At 48.4% G+C, this 22,677-nt stretch overlaps 1 protein-coding gene across 28 annotated transcripts in view; it reads left to right on the plus strand.

Moving 5' to 3' along the window:
* CACNA1C (calcium voltage-gated channel subunit alpha1 C) overlaps positions 1-22,677 on the plus strand; it is a 617,393-nt gene that overhangs the window by 499,494 nt on the left and 95,222 nt on the right. For all 28 annotated transcript variants that reach the window (XM_033118404.1, XM_033118415.1, XM_033118423.1 and 25 more), the window contains 5 exons: positions 5,124-5,284; positions 6,909-7,134; positions 19,690-19,897; positions 20,816-20,936; positions 22,437-22,551. In XM_033118404.1, coding sequence (XP_032974295.1) covers positions 5,124-5,284; positions 6,909-7,134; positions 19,690-19,897; positions 20,816-20,936; positions 22,437-22,551 — 831 coding nt within the window. The remainder of the gene's footprint in view (positions 1-5,123; positions 5,285-6,908; positions 7,135-19,689; positions 19,898-20,815; positions 20,937-22,436; positions 22,552-22,677) is intronic.

Raw genomic sequence — 22,677 nt, forward strand, 5'->3', positions numbered from 1 at the left:
ACAGGGGACTTCAGAATCCCAGGAAGTCAATAGGGCTTGTGAGCACTGGTCCTGGCAGGCCCCTGGGCCTGAGCCTCGTCTGCGCTGCTCCCTGCTGAGGTGCAGCACGTCTGTCTGGTTTGGGCATCCACCACTGGACCCCCATAGCTGCATCTGATCTTGAAGTCTCCATCTGTGTTCTCTGACGCCCAGGCTCTGTTTGTGCACTGATGTTAGCATCTGCACACCTCATGTGAACACACAGATACTTCCAGGTCCCTCACACCCCAGGAACGAGCCACGGGGATCCCAGGGCGCTAAGCAGGCTCACCCACCTACCCGCCTCCCCCACTGTCTCCGCACCAGCCTGGACAAAGCTCTAAGCCAAAGGGGGACATTCTCCCAGGGGCTTGAAAACCCTGTACTACACCCAGTAGAGGCTACTGACTAGCTGGACCCCAAGGACCCTAGTGTCTGGCTCCTCCTCTACTTCTGACACCTTCTTTCTCCAATATTCCAAGGAAATTGGAAAATGCAGGTTTTTCTCCCCTTTCTCTTTCTCTCATGCCAAGACCTCCTTCATACGAAAACTCTGGGGCCCAGTCTACCAGGCCTCACTCTTAGTGCATGAAAGAGAGCTCAAGAAATGTAAAAGGCCTTTCTTACAATAAGGAATTTTGCAACATTTGGGGCTCACTGTTCAGAATAGGATTTAAACAACTATGGAACAAATGATTCAGAAAGTTTCTTACAACTTGAAGGGAGTAATTAGATAACCTATTGGAGTTTCCAGATCTCAACTCAACAGAGATCTGAAGTGGACCCCACAGGGTTCTCGAATTTTGGAGGACCATCTCACCCCATATTCAGTGAAATGTGTCTCCAACATTCCCTTTACTTCTGCCATCCCATCAGCAACAAGACACATACCCAAATTTGCCCCAATCTCAACTAGTCCATTTTAAAGTTACTTATGTACAATATAATTCAATGTAATGATTTTCTGTGTTGCTTGTTCTCCATTCTGTTAAAGAATGGATAGAATCTTACCGTGGCCACCAGAAAGACCTTAAAGTGTCCACCATTTGGTGTTGTCTACTATTCTAGATGCCTGTCAAAGATGACGTGCCAAGCACTCTTTTGTAGGAGCACTGCCCTCTCATAGCCACCCTAATCCCTGGGTCACAAGATGCCCGGGGCTCTCAAGGCTTGTCTTCAACAAGGACTTACTAAGTCTGCGTAGAGTTTGTCTCCACTGTTCTACCAACCTTTCAGCAAACGTTCTTACCATGTGAGATGGACTGCACTAAGGACTGTGGGTCTGTGCCAGGCACAGTCCCTTTCCCTCAAGGACCTTATGGTGTCACTGGAGAGGCAGGAACCATGCAGTAAAGGGTAACTGGCACTCCAGGGAAAATGGAAGTCGCTTCCTCTGCTGGTCGTCCCTGACTGGCAAGGGTGCCCTTTGATGAGCTCCCTGGCACCGCTGCTAAGCCCACCTGGGCACAGAGCATGCTTGCTTAGTGGTCTGCATCACCCCATGAGTTTTATGCAGACCAAGACTGTGCCTCTCATGTCGACATTGAATACCTTGCACCCAGCTCATGGTAGGTGTTTTAGTAAATATTTCTTGAATGTGTAACTAAAATGAGTAATGCAGACCATAGTATGACAGCAGTTCCGAGTCTCGGAAGACTAGAAAAGTTCACCACGGAGAAGCTGGGATAGAAGGGGCAGATGCTGAGAGTTGGAGGGACAGTCCATGTAGGTGGAAAGGCAAGAGCAGAGACCAGTATTGGGAAGAGGTAAGGGGCACCCGGGGTGAGTGAGCAGAAACCTCCCACGGGAATGCAGCGATACAAAAGTTGGAAGAACTAGATTACACACGCTCATCCCCATCCTTCTCTCATGTCCACATGTGGGAAGTTCCATTTCTAGAGCAAATGACTTTTCCAGCTACTGCGAAGGGAACATGAATAGCAGGCACATTTCTCCTCCCTGTTTTATCATTTAATTTCTATATCCTCCATGCATATGTAAACACAAATAAATTTACACATTCTAATAAACCATTACATTTATTATACAGTAGGAAGCGTTGCCAGGAAACCCCTTGTCACGCAAAGCTATATTTTGAAGAGTGGGAGGTATATAATTATCTTTAAATACTTTTTCTGGATAGTAATTAGCCCCGCCCCCGTCCCAGCCCAAATCCATGTGACTCTCCTCAATGGCACAGGATCAGCACAACTCAGCAAACACTAGCCTGTCTATGACAGCTACTCCTTCTGGGGTTGAGCAGAGCGGTTCCAGACCCAGGGGACAGACCTGACCGTGTGGCATCCCACAGCCACTGCGCTGAACGTGAAAAGAGGAGCTGAATCCAGTTCTTCGCGTTAAACTGACTCCAACTAAGCTCCTGCACACTGTGAAAGAATGCAGACTTGATTCCTTTGGACTTTGAATAACGAGTATCAGTGATTTCTGTAAGATGGTATCTATTTAAAACATATTATTAGAAACTACAATGTAAGCTATTTAAGATCAGATATGAGTTTGTCCTGAAAGTTCATTTTTCAGGGGGAAAAAATGTGTTACCAAGTTTCTCTACAATATTACTAATCACAATAACAGGAAAGAAGCTGCGTCCTGGCCAGGCGAGATAAGACACCTCAGCAGCGAGGGCAGGCCACCTCCAGGAGTCCTGCTCACTAAGACCCCATTGTCCCCTTCCTTTGCCCCTACCTTCACTCTTCCCTCTCCTTACTCTTACCCAGAGTGTCTGTAGCACGTAAGTCTCCCCAAGTGCATTTGGAAATCATAGTTTTATGACACTGAGGCATTGCTTGTCTAGGTAGTGAATTTCCCCCGAGTCGCAGGTAAGTGTTCCCACAAAGGCCTGGTGCTCGCTGGAGAGGGCGTTCCAGCACCTACCTGACCACAGTGATGGAAGGGTCAGAAATGAACACTACCCAGTGAAACTCTTCTTCCTTCCCTGTTCTGTAAGCTACAAACTAAGTTCTCCCTGCAGTTCTGAGGAAACCAAGCCCTTCGTAAATAGACCCCTCACTTTCCTAATCTCATCATAGATACTAGCAAAGCTTTGATAACAGGAATTTCCACCAACAGTAGATAGAAAAATGACAGAGTAGAAGCACAGATGCAATCAAGCAGTCCCAAAAGGCAGTCTGGGGTGGGTGGGAGGATCCATTATGGCAGATATCTACCTCTCTGGAAACTTAGAATACAGACATGAGTACAGATTTGCACGGACAATTGCTCCAAGATTTGGCTTTGTTTCTACCCCACGCACACACTTCCTTATTATCCAAACCTTCTTTATTTCTCCCCTGTGTTCACCTATCTGGTGGGTCTTTTTTATGGACTACCAGCACCTCAAATGCATTTCCTGAGCTGAGCACCCCACCTTTCTCCTCAGCGGGACCTCCCTGCCCACCTCACTGTCTCTCCTTGTCTGTACCTGTATGGGTTGGAGGTGTCATCTCTCACATCACCCCAGCTAGAAATTTGGGCTGTCCCCTCCATACCTCTCTCTCTTGCCCTAGGCCACAGTCAGGCTCAAAGCCCTCGTGATTCTGCCTCCAAAACTGGTGTCAACTCAGTGTCCTCTTTTCCACGAATAAAGTTGCTGTCTTCATCATCTCCCGCCTGGATGGCTGAAATAGTATTCTTTATACTGTTCCTGATGTAGAAGTTGACAGAGTGGTTGTTTTTGTTGTTTGTTTGGCTCATCGTGTAACCCTCCCTCCCGAGGCCCTCAGCGTGGCCTCTGCCTCTCCCTCCAAAGCGCCGCTCCAGCATCCCTTTTCCTTCTCTCCTTTGCACAGTGTCAGCATTTCTTATATTTTGGTCAATGGAGTTACCAAATATAGCTATATATTTTCTTGTATCATGAGGATGAAATTAGAGATAAGCTTTGAACCCCTCCACCATAGAATTATAAAATATAACTTTCCTTGGGACGGTCTAATAACGGCTCTCAGCCATGGTTACACCTTAGAACCACCTGGGGAACTTTAAAAAAATACCAATGGGTTTTGGACTTTTTGTGTTTTGGGGGGTTTTGTTTGTTTGCTTGTTGTTTTATGTGTGTTTGTTTGTTTTGTGTTTTAAAAATAACCAGCCCCTAGAAAATCAGATTTAATTAGTTTGGGCTTAGGACCTGGGGATTCTTGGTTATGTTTTTAAGCTTTCCCAGGTAATTCTATGTGCATCCAGGTTTGAGACTCCCAGATAAGAGTCCCTCCCTAACCAAGAGACCATGGGACCCTTATATGGACTATGGCTGAGCTTCACGGAGCCATGTGCTGCCTGGACTTGTATATAGAGGTGTGCGTACATGTGGGCACCCCCTTTTTCAGAACAAAGGATCTAAACATTTATTAGATTCCCAAAAGATCCTGTAACTCCAAAAAAGCAAAGAACCCCTGATCCACACTCAGCCCTGCACTTTAAAGGTGAGGCAGCATAGAGTAAGGGCGGGAGACGGGCTGGGGGAAACCAGGGCTGGCTCTGCCACTGTGCAATACTCGTTAGGGGCTTAGCCACCATGGCCCTTAGCTTTCTCCTCCTCAAAAGCAGGATAATGCCTCCTTGCAGAGTTATTTAAAGAATTAGGGAGAAGGCATGAGAAGTGCTTACCGTGGCACCACGCCTACGTGGGGTCTCGTCAGTGGTAACCAGTACTAGCCCTAAGGCTGCCATCACTGCTAATAATACTCGTAACGCTCGCAGTGCTATTTCTATTACAATAATGCCAGTAGCATAAAATAAAAGTATTCCCCATTTTTTGAGCACCTTCAGCTTTATGCTAGACAGATTATGTGGTATTCCATCAATTCCCGCAGCAACTCTGTGAGGTTGGCCCTTTTCCCATTTCACAGGTAAGAGAACCGAAGCTTAGAAAGGAGCAGGGACATACCAAGGGCCACACAGCTAAGTGGTAGCACCTGGTTAACTTGATGGAAATCTTGCCTCCTTGCCACCAGGTTGCGCTGATCTAGTGAGGCCACCCAAGTTAGTTAAGAAGTGAAAGGAAGTCACAGTTGTGCCTTTCAGATTGCAAGAAATCTGAATTTCACAGCCACCTCCTTCCCATCCTTCTCTCCCTGGCCCCTTCCCAGCCGCTACTGGCGCCGGTGGAATCGGTTCTGCAGAAGGAAGTGCCGCGCCGCCGTCAAGTCCAATGTCTTCTACTGGCTGGTGATTTTCCTGGTGTTCCTCAACACGCTCACCATTGCCTCAGAGCACTACAACCAGCCCCACTGGCTCACAGAAGTCCAAGGTGAGAGGCAGCCCCTGGCTACTCTAGCCACCTCAGCCCTGAATCCCAGGGAGGGGACAGCTGCAGGCAGAAGGAGGATGGGAAAGCAGCCAATGGCCACCGTTCTTGGCAGGCGCCATGCTGGGGACACCAAGGGCCTGGCAACCCGCAAGCCCACAATAAAATGCATAAACAGATGTGGCTCCCAGCTGAGTCCACACTATCTGCCTGTCCCAATGGTCACTGTTGGGTCCAAGTGACAAGGACACATGCTGCAGCCTGTTTGGCTATCTCAGATCTTTGGCTGCCAGCTTCCCAAGATTTTCAATTCTTCAGGCTTTCTTATTGCCTCCAGGTATGTCTGGCGGTAAGTCCAGATGGGCTTCCTGAATATGTGAGGAGGAGGTGAGCAAAAAGGCAGGGAGAGGACAGTGGTGGCCTGAGCACAGGGAGCTGTCCCCAATGGGTACTTAGTGCCCATGCCCTTCCCTGCACCCCTAGGAGAGGACCTTACTAGCCAGCACCTCAACACCACTCCCAGGGAGTCAGGCAGGCACAGGGGCTGCATTCTAGAACCCGGGACTGTGGCCAGTGTGGCAGGAAGACTTGCATGGCCTGTCTTCACCTATTGGCTGAATGGTTTGGGCAGATTACTCGTCTACCTGGACTGCACTTCTTATCTCTGATGAATGGGCCTGATGGCAGTAATACCTACTCCAGAGCTGCTCTGAGGAGTAAAGAAAATGAGGCATGCAAAGCGTTTGAGGCCTGGTCAGTACAGTAAACCCCCCATTCACAGTTTCACTTTCCAAGGTTTCAGTTACCTGCAGTCAACCGTGGTCTGAAAAGATTAAATGGAAAATTCCAGAAATAAGCAATTCATAAGTTTTAAAATTGCATGCCATTCTGAGTAGTGTAGTGAAATCCCACGCCATCCTGCCCCGTCCTGCCGGGATGTGAGTCCTCCCTTTGTTCAGCGTCTCCATGCTGTATCCACTCCCCACCCGTTAGTCACTTGGTAACAGTCTCAGTTATCAGTATCCCAGGGCTTGTGTTCAAGTCTCCCTGATTTTATTAATAATAGCCCCAAATCACAAGAGTAGTGATTTGGCAATTCAGATGTGCCAGATAGAAGTCATAAAGTGTTTCCTTTAAGTGAAAAGGTGAGTACAGTACAATAAGTTATTTTGAGAGAGAGAGAGAGTCCACATTCACATATATGGTTATAATTGTTCTACTTTTTTATTAGTTATTGTTGTCAATATCTTACTGTGCCTAACTTATCAATTAAACTTTATCATAGGTGCATATATATATATATATGAAAAAGCACTTTATATACATATGTATGTAAGTATATAAGGCTCGGTACTATCAAGTTTTCAGGCCCCCATCAGGGGTTTGGAATGTGTCCCCCATGGATAGGGGGACTGCTATACTCGATAAATATTTATTGTGATCTTAACTCAGAACCCCTTTCCCATCAATTCTGGTCCTCCGGTTGCAGTGGACGGTAGAGATGTCCTGGCTGGGAAGGGGGTATGTGGGGTTTTTCTCGGTGGTGAAAATTCCTGTGCTTCCTTTCTCCTCCTCCTGTCCTCCCGCCTCCCACCTGTGTGGCCCCACCCCCCTCCTGGCCCCCCAGACACGGCCAACAAGGCGCTCCTGGCCCTCTTCACTGCAGAGATGCTGCTGAAGATGTACAGCCTGGGCCTGCAGGCCTACTTCGTGTCCCTCTTCAACCGCTTCGATTGCTTCATCGTGTGCGGGGGCATCCTGGAGACCATCCTGGTGGAGACCAAGATCATGTCTCCCCTGGGCATCTCTGTGCTGAGATGTGTCCGGCTACTGAGGATATTTAAAATCACAAGGTATTTCCCCTCGGACATGGGATCAGGGAGAAGTTCTCCCGGAGGGCAGGGAGGCGGAAAGGCCCGGGTGGGAGAGTAGCTGCTGCTTCTGGATGGGTCTGTCCTCGGCTCATAGACAACGGAGTGGAGCTTTCATTCATTTAGATGGCATACCATTTCACATCTTTTGGCTGCTAATGCCAGAAACTCAGCTCATTGCTGTAAGTGAACTAGGGATTTGTTCAGTCCCATAAAGGAAGTCCACAGGTGGGCAGCCCAGGTGGCTTCAAGAAGGCACTGGGGATCCAGTGTCCTTCTGTCATTTGCGTGGCCAGCCTTAGGTAGGCCTGCCTTCCACCCCAAGGTCACAAGGTGGCTCCTAGAGATTCAGCCATCATGTTCAAATTCGAGGCAGGAAGAAGAGAAGGCAGGGGGCAAAGAGGACACCCGTGCTACTGAGACAGCCCCTTGCAGAGCTCCCCCAGAAATCTCACCAAACTCTCACGGCCACCACAGCTGTGAGACAGATGTGGTCTTTAGCTGGGTGTGTGCTGCCACCAATGCAGTCAGGATTCCCTAACTGAAGAAGGCTGATGCCACAAGTGGCTTTCACCCCTCCTTCCACACGTTCCCCCCTCTCCATCTGTCCATCCTCCCACGCAAAGACTAGTCTTCCTAACTCTGCGGGTCAAGCCGTTATTCTCACATAGAGGACAGGCCGGGGACAGGGAGTGGGAAGCGTGTTCTAGGACAGTAATTGTCAAATGTGTTGTTACCCATTTTGGATGATGCAATCAGTTTGTTGGACCACAACCATCATTTTTAAACAGCTTTATTGAGACATAACTCACATACAAATAAATTCACCCCTTAAAATGTACAATTCAATTTTATATATATATTCACAATTTTGCAACCATCACCACAATCTAGTTTTAGGACATTTTCATCACCCCAGAAAGAGGCTCCATGCCCACTCCTCATCCCCCCGGCCTTCCCAGTAATTTACTTTCTATCCCTGTAGATTTGATTCTTCTGGACAATTGATCTAAATGAAACCACACAGTAATGGTGTTTGGTGTCTGGTGTTTTTCATTTGGCATAATGGTTCAAGTTTCCCCCACCTTGTGGCATGTACTTCATTCCTTTCTATGGCTGATAATATTCCATTGTATGGATGTACATCCCATTTTGCTTACCATTCATCCGTTGGTGGACATTTGGTTTCTTTCTACCTTTTGGCTACTATAAATAATGCATCTATGAAGCATTGATGTTCAAGCTTTTGTGTGGATGTATTTTTTCGTTGCTTTTGGATATATACTTAGGAGTAGAACTTCTAGGTCATTTGATAACTTGATATTTAAGATTTTTGGGAAATGTCAAACTGTTTTCCAAAGAAACTAGGCTATTTTACATTCCCACCAGTAATAGGTAAAGCTTCCAATTTCTCCACATTCTCATTTTTAATAAAAGAATGAAATAGCATAGGAAAACATCAGAAGGCCTCACATGACTGTACACATTGTTTCATAGAAAGCTTTGAGATACTATCTGAGTTGCATTATATATTTCTCACTGTGGGCTGTGGTCAACCTTAGAGGCACATATCAGAAACACCTGGAGGAGAGGGGATTCAAACTCCGCCCCCAGAGATATAAGCCTCCTATCCTGAAGAATCTCTGCTGTGGGAGCCTGACTGGTACAGGAGCACGGAGACCAGCAATTGATTGTGTTGGGAAAGGAGGGGGGGTGTCCTCCATTCAGGGACCCAGGCCTAGCCGACACCTGCTCAGAGTTCTGGGTGTGAGCGAGGGAGTCACTCGGGGTCCACACGGCACCCCAAGGTGTTACTATTCTTGTCAGTCACTTCTCATCTCAGCAGCCACCCCGTGCACTCTGGCTCCTGTGGTGTTGTCACAGTGGGAAAAGGCATTTATTTGAGTGTTCAGTTCAGAGCCGGGCACAGACACACAACAACTGGAGCATTTATTAATATTAACCTAATTGTCATTGTTATTAGGAGAAGGAAGGAGAGAAGAGCTAATGGTGGACTACACATACACATTCTCTTACTTTTATTTGTTGATCCACCATGTACATTCTCTGTGCCAAGCTCTGCAGTGGGAATTGGGAAAGGTTTAATATCAGACAACAGACTCAATATGTGCAAGTTTAAATCCACAAGTTTAACACTCCTGAGTAACAACCCCCTGCCTTGCCTCACCCCACCCCATTAAAAAAAGCACTCTTCCTGAACACCCTGAATACCTTGGCATTACAGAAAAGTTCTGGTTTAAAATAAAAGTAGTAGAAATGAACTAACCATCATTGTTAACAGGCATCAAGTGCTTACTCTGTGCCAGACAGTGTGATTCGAATGCTTACTCGGTGTATTCCATTACTCCTGACAATGACCTGTAAGAGACGGTGAGGACAGAGTACTATCATTATTCCCATTTTGCAGATGAGAAAACTGTGCTTAGAGAGTTAAGTCACTGGTCCAAGGCCACACAAACTGCTCAGGGGCAAAGCTGGGATTGAAAGGCAAGTCTGTCTGCCTGACTTCAGGACTGACTTCAGGTCTGTGCAGTTCGTGACCATGAACTGCAGAGGTGACCACTAGACTGTCCTGTTGTCTATTTCCTTGAGACAGGACTTGAGGGATTTCTAGCAGGCCAATTTTTGTTGTTAGATAATCACTAATTCTACTTTCTCCCCTTGGGGTCTGGTAAAAGCTATTTTTAATTTGGAATTTCTAGTGCCTCTTAAATAATTCTCAACAGTTCATGTGTTTGGGGTTTGTTTTTGTTTGTTTTTTTAATTCCTATAGAAAAGAATCTTTGCTCCTAGATATCATCATAGCATCTTAACATCCTATTTTTAATCAACAACTTATCTATTTCTAATCTGAAACTATTGCCAAGAAATCATTTTTTTAATCTGTCTTTATCAGAGAACTTCCCATAGTCCCTCCACAAGAAAGATTGGCGTTATTTTCAGATCTCTACAAACTCTATAAACAGAATAATTTCATTATCTCATTGGAAGCACTTTGGCAAAGGCCGCAATCTTCCTGTTTTCCAAGTCTCCAATCCCTCTGAGGGCTTTTGGAAAACAACAGAAAGGCTGACCGTGCCGGGGAATCCCATGCTCCCGCTGACCTTTGTCTCCAGCACACTCCAGAGACCAAGAAAATGCCTAAAATATGGGCTGGGAGTGGACATTGGGGTCCCTGGAGACGGGTCATCTGTGCATGATCCTGCCATCAGACAAGTGTCTTTCTCCCTCTTCTTTTAAAATCTCTGGGAGAATACTTTGCGATGTCTCGCTGGTATTTTTCACAGTGTATTCTGAACCAGTGATTGTGGTTCTCAGACTTTCTTGAGTTCATTAGGAGAACTCACTGAGGACCCCACCATTAGAGAGTGTGACCAGCAACTCCTGGACAGGTCCGTGCTGGAGGTCGATGACCTGCCTCACTTTGAGAAACACTAGCCTGATTCTCTGCTGCTGTCCTTCATCCACTTTCTTGCCTAAAAAGTTGTCCCTTTGTATATTCTTACATCTTGATTCTTCCGTCTCCACTCTCTTTATGGCTAGCCCCTAACCATGTTAAGATTGTACTTTTGATCATTCTTGACTGAGAATACACATAATGATAAAGACCTACTGTGAATCCAGCAGTTTTTAAATTAATGTGAATTTTATTAATTCCTATACAGCTGTGTACATTTGAAAGGTGATAATGTAAATTCAACACAGGCTATTTATTTAAAGTGCTATAATGCTTGGTGTATGCATGGATTCATGGATTCCACCCTATCATTCCAAGCTGCACTTCCCACACCCAGGGCCTGTGGTCTAAGAGTTGGGAATATGATCAAAACTAGTTGTTCTCAACCATGACGTCATGACACAACAGTACGTCCAGAGCAGTTGAACAGTGTGCAGCAGGTAATTTGCTATTGCTAAGAGCTGAAATACCAAAATTTGTGAATGGTTTCTTTTCTTTTTTTTTTTAATAAATACAAATAAATCCAATATTGTCCTTGTATCCCCATTGGTCACATGACTTCCCGAAAGCTTTTATAAATGGGCAAGGACAGCGAGGACTTAGAAGGCAGCAGCGCTGCCTGGAGGAAGGCTTTGGTGCATGAGGAGTATGAGCACAGCATTTGATGAAAGTGGTGATTATTAGCATGCTTGCAAGTTTTTCTGCTTTGTGAAAACATGAGAATGCCCGAGGAAGTGTACTGTGTTTATGACTATCGTCCATCCTATGGGTCTCAGAAAAAAATTTTTTAAAACTAGACCGTAAGTCGGCTGATTACTGGGTATTCGTAGCACTGGGAGTGGGAGGTCCAGGACAGGAAAGAATAGGGAGGACACCATTCCGACCTCAGCGCGCGGAGGCGTGCGTGCATGCCGCCAAAACCTTTGTCATCTCTGGGTGAGTCACCCACGACAGTGGGCCTTCCAGCCACCCGAGGGATTGGGCTCTTTCTCCTGCCTTGAAGCTTTATGAGACCCTAAACATTGCTGAGTTTCAATATCTAGTTTGTTTACTCTTTGTCAGCCCAGCCTGACATATGGGCAGGAAGAAGAGTTTCAGTTAGATTAAATCTGGATATGATTCCAATTTACTAATTGCATCTCCTTTTTCATATAATTGGTTTTTAAGTGCACCAAAATCCCTCCAGCCCTTGCTGCTTTCCATCTTAAACCTTAAATCCTGTTCTTTTTCCTACTGTTCTCTCCTGTGGCTCCCTTCCCAAGCCCTAAAATGTAAAATGGAGCCAACTCAGCACAGACAGATCTCCTGGTGAATCGTAACCACATATGGGGCTCCGCAGCGCCCCACGGGGAGAGCCTTTGCAGATCCTCCAGGCTCTAAATGTCTGCATTTCCTGCCGGCCTGTGGCCACGAGCATCAGGTCCAACCCCTCACCGCCCCCACCCTCCCCACCACCTTCTAGCCCCGACTCTTCTCAGGGCCCACAGAGGCTCAGGGCTACTTAAGGGCCATTATTATAGTGGTATATCTGGCATCTGCCCGGTTCCCGGCCGGGCTCTATGGAGAGGGCAGCTCAGACTCAAGGGCCTACACACTGGCTGTCATGAAGGGTGGTCGTTCTCTGGAAGCGTGACTGGGATCACCTGGGGATTAAGAAGCACAGGTGAGGATGACGTGAGATTGCTCCCTCCATAACCCTGACACATGTGCTACCGGGGCTGACTAGGGGACACCGAGCGGTCCAGAAGCTCAGGGGGGCCCCCTGGCACCCTCCTGAGGCAAACCCAAGGTCAAGGACAGACCGCCGTGCCAGCTTCACCCAGTCACACTCCCCCATGCAGGCTCTGTTCTTTGTGTGATTGAGGCGTCTAATGCAAGTAGGGAAGGCAAGGCCTTTGGAGTTGCCATCCAAGTCAGGATTTGACGCATAAAATGTACCTCCCGCACAAGGAGGTGCAGGGGCAGGCGTCAGCCACAACTAAACTGGGAGATCTGGCCCCGAGCTCCAGGCGATCCCAGCCCTTAACCGCCATAGTCTAGAATTCCCAGTTTTGGCTCCCCCTGGCTCAGTACATGTCCAGTTCAGGCTACTGTCATACCTCTAGGCCCTATTGTGTCTTATAGGACCAGGGCCCAACTTCACTGAATCGATGGTCCTTGGACACCTACCTGGATGTCCCTGTGGCTGGCACAGGGGAGGCGAGGGCAGGCTGAGCTTCGCATTGATGAACCTACCAGCTTCCCCAGATGATCGCCCGTGACCACATTCCTTCTCCCTCACCTCCCCCACTCCCACCGGTGGAAATGGTGCACAGGAGCCCACATCACACAGATTCACTGCATGAAATGTGCTTTATAAACACTCTACCAACAATAGATCACTGTCACCAACACAGAGAGGGTTTTTTTTACCCCTCAGAACAAGAACAGTTGGGACATGTGTAAATTTAGTTATGACCCTATCTGGAGCAGAGGGGAAGGGTGGAGGGAGCATTCGCAAAGCTCTCAAAGCCATCAGCACTGTCGTTGTGGAGATCTTTTATTTATAGCAAGCTTGCTGCTCTGCTCTGTACCTATAGGTAAAGGTCCCGGCCCTGAGCTCTTTGAAAGCGAAAGATTCACAAGCTGAAAGTCCCAGTTCAAACAAGGCTCGGGGCCACTTGCTATGGGTAAAGAAAATGGAGAATTCCACAGGACCCAACCTAGGGACAGACTCAGAGCAGAAGGATGGAGATACAAGTACCCTGAACACATGGTGGCAACTTAAACCAAGGGAAGCAGAGGGGAAGGTAACAGAAGTGAGGCTGGGCTCAGCAAGTGAGGGAATTCAGGTAACCAAGAAAATGATTGGGTCGAAAGCCCGCACATGCACCCGACTCCGAGGAGAAAGCAGTGTGCTGGGTCTGATGGCCGACAGGGTGGACAAAGACACACTTCGATTCAGAGCCGCAGGAGGACTGTCCTTGATCTCAAGGACAGCAGTGCAGGTAGAGTGTGTGAAGGTCGGGGCTGAGTCTCTAGAGCCGGCCTGTGCTTCAGGGGCTGAGTCCCCAAATTCTGGATGTAGACGTTTGTGCATGTGGAAACATATGTATTGTTCTGAAGAGAGAGAGCTTAATTTTCCTCAGTTCCTCTGTGAGGTGCCAGACATGAAATACTTTGTTCTGCGGTTGCTTGCTTTTCTCCAAAGCTCTTTCTTTTTTTTCTTTTTTTTTGGGGGGAGGGGAGAGAGAAAGAGAGTGTTGTACAGTTTTAATAAATTAGGATAAAAGCCTGGGTTGATTGTGAATATGCCATTAACCCCTCTAGTTCACCACTAGCTAATGTTTCTAAGAAGGAGAGTGATTCCGGAACGTGGCATTGCCAGAACTTCAGGCCATAGTGGTGACAGCCATCAAGAATCAGATTGACATTAGGGGACAGAGTCTGAGGATCTGCAAGGCTATCAGCTGTTTCATTTAAACGGTATTCCATGTCGCCCTGCCCGGAGGCTGCCACCTGGCCCCTAGGAATCTCGGTATTAAGGATGCTGAGGCCCCCACTCGACCCTGCTGTAAGGCGGGCATGCCCGCGCCAACCCCAGCCCCTGTCCTCTGAGCGCTCTTCTGTCCTTGACCACACCGCCACTTCAGCAAGCCCTTTGTCTCGGTCTTCAGAGACCACAGGAAAGCTCTCTGACCACCTGCCCTCGGCTCAGCCAGCTGGTACCTGCACGATGCCAGGCCAGGGGAGCAAAAGTCCAGGTATCAGGCCAGCCATGGGCAGCCCCCTCCTGCCCCTGTGGAATGGAAAGCAATGGCTTTGAGGGCCAGCAGCATAATCTCCAGTTGCCTTACCCGCCTCTTACCTATGTGACTGGTCCAACGCGCAGTGTCTGTTCAGCCAGGGGTTTTTCATAAGGTGGTTGGGCTGGTGGACCTGGCATGTGGACCTGGCTCCGGTTGGTCTCTTAAACAAAGGCTGGCTCATTCCCTCAAGCCCGTGGACTTTGATTTGGTGGGAGGTCTTCCCAAAGGGACATACATGTTCACGGTGCTCTTCTGGAAATCCCACCCCAAGGGCCTCAGAGCCACAGAAACCCTATTTTCTGTCGGGCAAATGGGTACATAATAGTTTCTTTCTTTCCTTCTGTTTTTTTAATACTGAGGTATAATGGACATATAACATTATATTAGATTCAGGTGTACAACATAATGATTCAGTATTTGTATAAACAGTCGTCCCCCTTGTCCATGGCTTCTGTGGTTTCTGTTAGTGGCAGTCAACCTCAGTCTCAAAATATTAAATGGAAAATTCCAGAAATAAACAATTCATAAGTTTTAAATTGCACGCTATTTTGAGTAGTATAATGAAATCTCTTGCCGTCCCACTCTGTCCAGCCCAGGATGTGAATCATCCCTTTGTCCAGCGTCCCACGCTGTATCCACTCCCGACCCGTCCGTCACTTAGTTGCCGGCTCGGTTATCAGATCGCCTGCCGTGGTACCGCAGTGCTTGTGTTCAATCCACCCTTATTTTACTCAATACATAATGGCCCCCAAAGCTTGAGAGTGGTGATGCTGACAATTCGGATATGCCCAAGAGAAGCTGTCAAGTGTACTTACGCATAGGAAAACAGTATATTTAGGGTTCAGTACTACCTGTAGTTTCAGGGATCCTCCGGGGAGATATGGGGGGACTGCTGTATTATGAAATGATACCACAATAAGTCTAGTTAACATCCATCACCACACATAATTACATTTTTTCTTGTAATGAGAGGATTTTTAAGATTTGTTAGCAACTGTCAAATATGCAGTACAGTATTATTAACTGTAATCAACATGCTGTACATGACACCCCAGGACTGAGGTTTTTATAATGGAAATGTGAACTCTCTGACTCTTTTCAAACATTTCACCCGCCCCTCCACCCCCACCTACCCCATCCCCGCCTTTGGCAACCAAGTCTGTTCTCTTGCTCCATAATCGTCTGACATGTGGTCTGGCAATGAAACAGTCAGAAATCTCAGAAACCTACCCATGGATTTAGGAAAAGAAATGATGTGGAGGAGATGCAAATGGCCATTCCTAGCTGTTAGGCAAGTATGTGCATGCGAGAGGTCCCAGCACCACCCCCCTGTTCCCACCCCACAGAGAAGCGTCTGCGTAACCCCACGTCCTCTTGCCTTTCCCTCCAGTAAGTACAAATGAGTCATGTTTATAGTAAGATTCAATCATTCATTCAACAAAATACTCGTTGGTCTCTTCCTTTGGGCCAGGCACCGTTCTGAGCACTGGGGTTGTGAGCAAGCAGATGACCTCACATTCTGGTGGCGGGGGGAGAGTGGTGGTCAGAGGCCCGCTCTGGCAGGGGACACTTGAGCAGAGGTCTGCGGGGACTGAAGGAGTGAGCTGTGCACAGTTGTGGGGGAGAGCTCTGTAGAGAGCAGAGGCAGCAGAGGCCAGGACGGGAGGGACGGTGAGAGGGCCAGTGGGCTGAAAAACAAGGGGCAGGGCGGGAGATGAGGTCCCTGATGCGGGGGGCCGATGCCGCACAAGCTGTTAGGCCTTCCAAAGGGAAGCCTTTTGAGGGCTTGAAGCCAGGCTCAGGCTTTATGGACACGGTTTGTGTGTGTTTGTGATTTTTGTTTGTTTGTTTTTAAAGATTTTATTGGGGAAGGGGAACAGGACTTTATTGGGGAGCAGTGTGTACTTCCAGGCCTTTTTCCAAGTCAAGTTGTTGTCCTTTCAGTCTTAGTTGTGGAGGGCGCAGCTCAGCTCCAGGTCCAGCTGCCGTTGTTAGTTGCAGGGGGCGCTGCCCACCATCCCTGTGGAAATCGAACCGGCAGCCTTCGGCGTTAGGAGCACGGAGCTCCAACTGCCTGAGCCATTGGGCTGGCCCTTATGTGACATGTTTTAACGGGGCCTCCTATGGCTGCGGTGTGGGGTACATAGATGGCATGTGTACTTCCCACTGCTTTACATCAGGAAGTATGTAATATCAGTTTGCAGGTGTTTGTGAGGTTTCTCCCGTTGAGTTACCCTTTCCCTTGTAATTAATAAGTAATCTGTAGAGTGATATTTTGAGACTGTATGAATGAATACCCTACTCCCCAACGACCTCTCACTCAATGGTTTTGGCATCCTCAATCTTTACCTGAATTAGTTACTGCTGCAAAAAGGTGATTTTTTAATTCTATCATTTATTCATATTATCCATTTAATAATTCTGTAAAGAAAACCCTCCTCCTTTTTTACATCAATGGATTTAAATTGTTTTTGAATGTGTTGTAATCCATCACTCTTCCTAAAAAAAGAAAAGAAAAAAAAAAGGAAGAAAAAGAAAAAAGACTGCATGTGTGGTACATTTTCAGCTTTGCACCTGAAATGTGTGTGGTATGGAGAATAGCTGGAGGGAGCCAGGGTCGAAGCAGGGCAACCCATTAGGAGGCAGAAATCCAAAAGAGAAATGCTGGTGGTTCGGGCGGGTGAGAGTAGTGGGAAGTAGCCAAATTCAGGCTTCCCTTTGAAGATGAAGCCACAGGAAATGCTGAGGTAGGGTGTGGGAGAGAGACGCAAAGGATGCCTTCAGGATTTTGGCTTGAGCCAGAAACTGCTGTTGTCATCTCCTAAGATGGGGGAGATGGTGGGTGGGGAATTAGGAGTTCTGTCATACTACAAACCCCCTGATTGACTAAGAAGTACAGACTTTCCCGGGACAGCCTGGGGCAGAGCGACAGGGTACATGAGAAAAGTTCTCACTTTTAATCAAATGCTCTGCCCCCTCCCAGCCCTTCTTGACCATCAAGGTTCTTACACCTACTCCACTGCCAGCCCCTCTAGCATACTCACTGTTTGCCATCCAATGTTTCCAGAAGCATTCTCCTCCACTGGATGACTCCATTTGTTTCTGTACCACAGACTCCGCTTCCCCAGAACCCCAGACACTTGAGGGGCTCCTCCCACTTCACCTTCCCTGTCTGTCGCCTAGTCTTCCCCACTCTGCCAAAGCTTTCCCCTTGCTTGGTGACTGCCTTTCTTGTGTGTAAGGCCTCCTTGTCCACTCCCCTTCGGGTGCCCGTGGCTGTCAGACATCGCTGTAAGCATGGTTTGTCCATGCACCTCAAGAAAATTAAGGCTCCACACTTCCATAGCCAGTAAGACTTTTCCAGAATATTCTGGAAGGGCTCTGTGACCTGATCCACATGCAGACACACTCCCATCTGACATAGCTGGAAATTCTCATTAAAATATACTCTAATGTTACTGGTTCCTAAATACCAGTTGACCGACAGGTGTTGGAGTGGTTGCATGAGAACCATGCCAGGCCCATCCCCAGAAATTATGAGTTCATGGTTCCTGGGAGGTTTGGGAATCAGTATGTAGAAAAACTGATCCGTCTCTTCAGCAGTTATCTCCAGCACACTTGGGAACACTCCTTTAGATGAAAGAGGGAAAGGTGTTCTAGCCCCAGAGAGGTTCCCTACTTCTTGCTTTAAACAGAACAGTTACTACAACCTCTAGTATACTGGGGTGCTAGGCACTCCATCAACCATACTGGGTTAGACAGAATTTATTTCGGGACAAAAATGGAGAGAATGGCAGGGGAAACAAAAAAAAACCTCTGGTCTCTGCCCTCAAGAACTGAGAGCCATTTCGGGTGAGACAAGACTATCACTGTTGAAAATCAATCAAGAGCATTTATAGAACGGATACAACTAAATGTATGTTAATATTCTGCAAACAGGGAGTGTGACTGGCAGGCAAGAGAGGTGGGAGAAGGCCAGATCTGTGAAGGAGAAAGGAGCAGTAAAGCCTCCAGGTTGAGAAGGAGTTCACGTTTATATGCAAACTGTTGGCCCATCTGGTTCTGCCACTTAATATGGAACAGTTCTCTGGAGAAGAGAAGTGCCGGCCGGGGTGCAACTGTGAGGCTATCATGGGTGGGTCACGTGTCACTCTCTTAAGCAGCAAACACAATTTACTGTATTTGTGGCAATAAACTGGGAGTGTCTTAAGTGGAGGAAATCCAGATCGTGACCTGGGAGGCAGAGGAGCAGGAGCGGGAGGTGGAGCTGCAGGGACTGAGATTTCTCTGCTCCTGCACTTGCTCCAGCCTGAGGCTGTGTCCCTTTTGCTACAGGGCATTTCCTTATCCAGAACTGATCCTGTCACAGGTACCCAAGCCATCCAGCAGCCATGAGTAGGTCCCCACCCCTTTTCCAAGAGAAAGGGATTTTCCCAGGCTGTAATGAAGGACCTTTGGGTGTATTTACAGTGGAGAGAAGGGTGGTGACTTAAGGAGTGGGGGCCTTTTCTCCAAGGAGCCCCACCAACAACCTGTCTGCCCAGACCTGTCCTGTGGGTGCCTGCTTATCGGAATCCTCCGGGATATTTCTTAAAAATACAGTTTTCTGGCCCCCAAGTTACAGCTTTTCAATCAGGATCTTCAGAAGAGAAGCTTTAAAAAAAGAAATAAATTCCTTAGACAGGGTAAATTTGGGAAACTTCACTAAGCCACACACCCCATGGATGACCTAACTCATGCCTCTGCTAGACAGCTGCCACCCAGGCGAGGCAACATTCCTGGGGAGAAAAAAGTGTTTTTTGTCTAAAGACCAATAGTGGTAACAATAATAACTAATCTTTATCAACTGTGCACCAGGCACTATACTGGAGGGGTTTTTTAATTATTACATCATGTAATCCTCCCAATAGTCTAACGAAGTGTGTGCTACTGTCATGTCTGTTTCTTCAGATGGAGAGGCAGAGAGAAGGGAAGTTAAGTAACTTGTCCAAAGGTGCACACAGCTAGCAGCTGGCACAGCTGGGTCGGAACTCAGGCTTCTGACCCCTGAGCTCCGTCTTCTCCACTGTGCACTGTTGACCCTGGGACCTTGAATCAAACTAGCTGCATGCTCTAGTTGGGAGCTTCCCAGCCCAGGTCACACCACCACCACCCCCAGGAAAGGGCAAACAGAGGAGGGAGCGGAAATGTATCTGAAACTCTGGGGGCGAGAATGAGGAGTAAAGTGAAGGGAGCTCTGGAGAAGGCGCTGACGGCTCCTGTGGTCCTCAGGTACTGGAACTCCCTAAGCAACCTGGTGGCATCCTTGCTGAACTCCGTGCGCTCCATTGCCTCCCTGCTGCTACTGCTCTTCCTCTTCATCATCATCTTCTCCCTCTTGGGGATGCAGCTCTTTGGAGGGAAGTTCAACTTTGACGAGATGCAGACCCGGAGGAGCACGTTTGATAACTTTCCCCAGTCCCTCCTCACTGTGTTTCAGGTATGCGCCCTCCTCTGCTGGGGGTGTGGGGGCGGGGAGCAGGAAGCAGGAGCCTGGACAGTGTGGTGGGAGGCTTCACCCTGCACTGGGCAAGCAAAGCCAGCTAGGCCAGCCACGGGGGGTCCATGCCCAGGAGAGCCTGGAGCTCTAAATAGAGTTTCCCGTCCCCAGCCCCTATGGAATTCCACTGTTGGGTGGACCGTTGAACAAAAGATCTAATAGAGGGGTTTCAAAATGCTTTCTTAGCCATGGAACCCTTGATCCAAATACATTCTGCATGAAAGCCCAAAATAGAAATAAATAAAAGCAGACTGCTCTTGTTGGGGAAAGGGAGGGTGGCGCTCTGTCCTACCCACCACGCTTGTCCCTAGAAAAATGTAACTAGCCCATCAAATGTGTGACTTCATACTATTTTGGCTTAATGCAAAGCTAAAGCAGCACTCATTTAAGTTTAAAAGTAGATTGACTTACAAATAAAAATGAATAATACCATGTGGGTGCTGCCAGAATCGTAAAGATGATCCCCAGATGACTAATGTTTGGGGAGAAATGAACAGTCTTTCAATGAACACAGTCACATTTGTAAAGGGGCCCTTGATGCCCTAATCCAGGGAATGGCTAGTGGTGGCCGTCTCGTGCACAGTTTGTGGGTAGTAGGGGATATTTGGACCAGGAAGCCCTTTCAGTCACTACTCAAATAAAAGCTGCCAGTGGCCATGTCCTTTGTTGAGGGATAGGATCAGTGTGCCAGATTCATACCTTAGAGCCCGGGAACAAGCACTGGGGGCCAGGAAGGGGGACAGAGGTGGAAGGAGATTGCAGGCACTTTTATGAACATAGTGGGGCCGGGCAGGGGAGTTTTGGGGTTTGCTGTTGGTCTAACGCTGTGTCCCTTATTGGTGGGAATGTGTCATTCAGATCCTGACCGGGGAGGACTGGAATTCGGTGATGTATGATGGGATCATGGCTTATGGCGGCCCCTCTTTTCCAGGGATGTTAGTCTGTATTTACTTCATCATCCTCTTCATCTGTGGAAATTGTATCCTTTGCTCCTGCCCCCCCACCCCTGCTGCCCACCCTCCCACAGGTCCCGACTCAAGGCCGAGTGCTGCGGTTCGGCCGCCCGTCCCCGGGGCCCCCGGGCACGCAGGGAAAGGCATGTCCTGGGGGAGAGAACATTTCCCAGCCCAGAACCACCTTAGTGGGAGGTGGGTCTTCGTGGAAGCCGGGAGCTTTCGCGTAGGTTCCTCCTCCTGTACTGTCCTGGCCGCAGCGTGGCCCGACCCCAGGAGGGCTGTTCTTATCATAGGTGAACATGACAGTGCAGCCACTCACACGGACTCCAATGTGAGCGCCCCTAGCGACACGTGGGCACCCACGCTGCCCTGGGCTGTCGCGTCTGGTGGAGGGAGGAGGCTGAGTGGACTGAGCCTCATCCTTGAAATGACCTTCATCTCTCCTCCCGGCTTTCTGGTCAATGTCCCTCCCTCTGAAGCCACAGAACTGGACAGCCTTCACCAAGCAGACCTGACAGACCCATGGGCGTGTTTTGGGGTCTCAGATGCAGGCGCTCTTCTGTCCCCTGGTCACAAACCTGGGAGGGCTGTGTGCGGAGGCGGGTGGGAAAGTAGCAGCAGCTCCTGCCCAAGACTCGGGGTTAAATTGCTGCTTCATGGAGTACGGAAAGCATGGCGCTGACCCCACAGACGGGCTGGGTGACCTCAGCAAACGAGATTTTCCACCTCAGCATCTGTAAACTTGGGTGATAAAATCATAGTACCTATTACTTACGGGTCACTGTGAGTTGAACGCGATAAGGCCCAAGGGGAGGTGTCCAGCAGCCCTTGGACAAGCCCTTGCCCCCTGCGCTATGGTTTCTCTGTGTGTGAAATGGTGTGACTGTTGGGTGCCTGGGGGCGAAGGTCAGCCATAAGACCCCTTTCAGCTAGACTTTCTTTGGTTCTGCAGTTCTCTGGCCCAAAGTGTTTCCATTCAAGGTGGGGCTGGGGGAGGAGAAAAAAACAAACAGAAGCTTCGGTTAGGAGTTCCCAAGCTTTGGCCAGCTTCACTGGACCCTCCAAGAGTCTCTGTACGCACAGCTCACATTAAGGGTTGGCAGAGTTACCTGGCTGCCTCCTCAGGGCCCAGTCATAATGAGCAGCTCTTAAGAGTATTCTGCATCCTGCTAGAGACAATGCTGTTTATAATGTCAATTACAGCCGGTCGTCTCCATGGGGAAACCAATAAAGAAACCCAGCAATTAAAAGAACAAGGCAGGGCTTGCTTCCTTGCTCCCGCCCCACTCTAGCCTGCAAGCTAGCCTACTCTGCCTTAGAAAACTCCAGATAACTAGTAGGGTGATGGGAGGGAAAGGGGTGGAAGAGGAACAGCCCTGGGCTTAGCAGCCCTCACAATGAGTCACCGTTGAGCTATCTCTGAGGGGAATTCTACCCCTGCCTATCCTGACCCCTGTCCACCCCTAGGCCCACCAAAACCCCCAATGCCAAGGGTCGTTTTCTTTAAGAACGGACACAAACAGATATCCTACTGAATGTGTTCTTGGCCATTGCCGTGGACAACCTGGCTGATGCTGAGAGCCTCACATCTGCCCAAAAGGAGGAAGAAGAAGAGAAGGAGAGAAAGAAGCTGGCCAGGTAACCCTCTAAGCTGACCAGGCCCAGGCCCCAGGGCCCAGTTCTGACATGCCATTCCCACTGGTGGGAAAGAGACGTGTGGGCATGGCTTCTGTTGGCCTTTGTCCCTCCCAGAGGGCACTGGGT

Source organism: Rhinolophus ferrumequinum, chromosome 10 (genome assembly GCF_004115265.2).
Source record: "Rhinolophus ferrumequinum isolate MPI-CBG mRhiFer1 chromosome 10, mRhiFer1_v1.p, whole genome shotgun sequence".
Classification (NCBI taxonomy): domain Eukaryota; kingdom Metazoa; phylum Chordata; class Mammalia; order Chiroptera; family Rhinolophidae; genus Rhinolophus; species Rhinolophus ferrumequinum.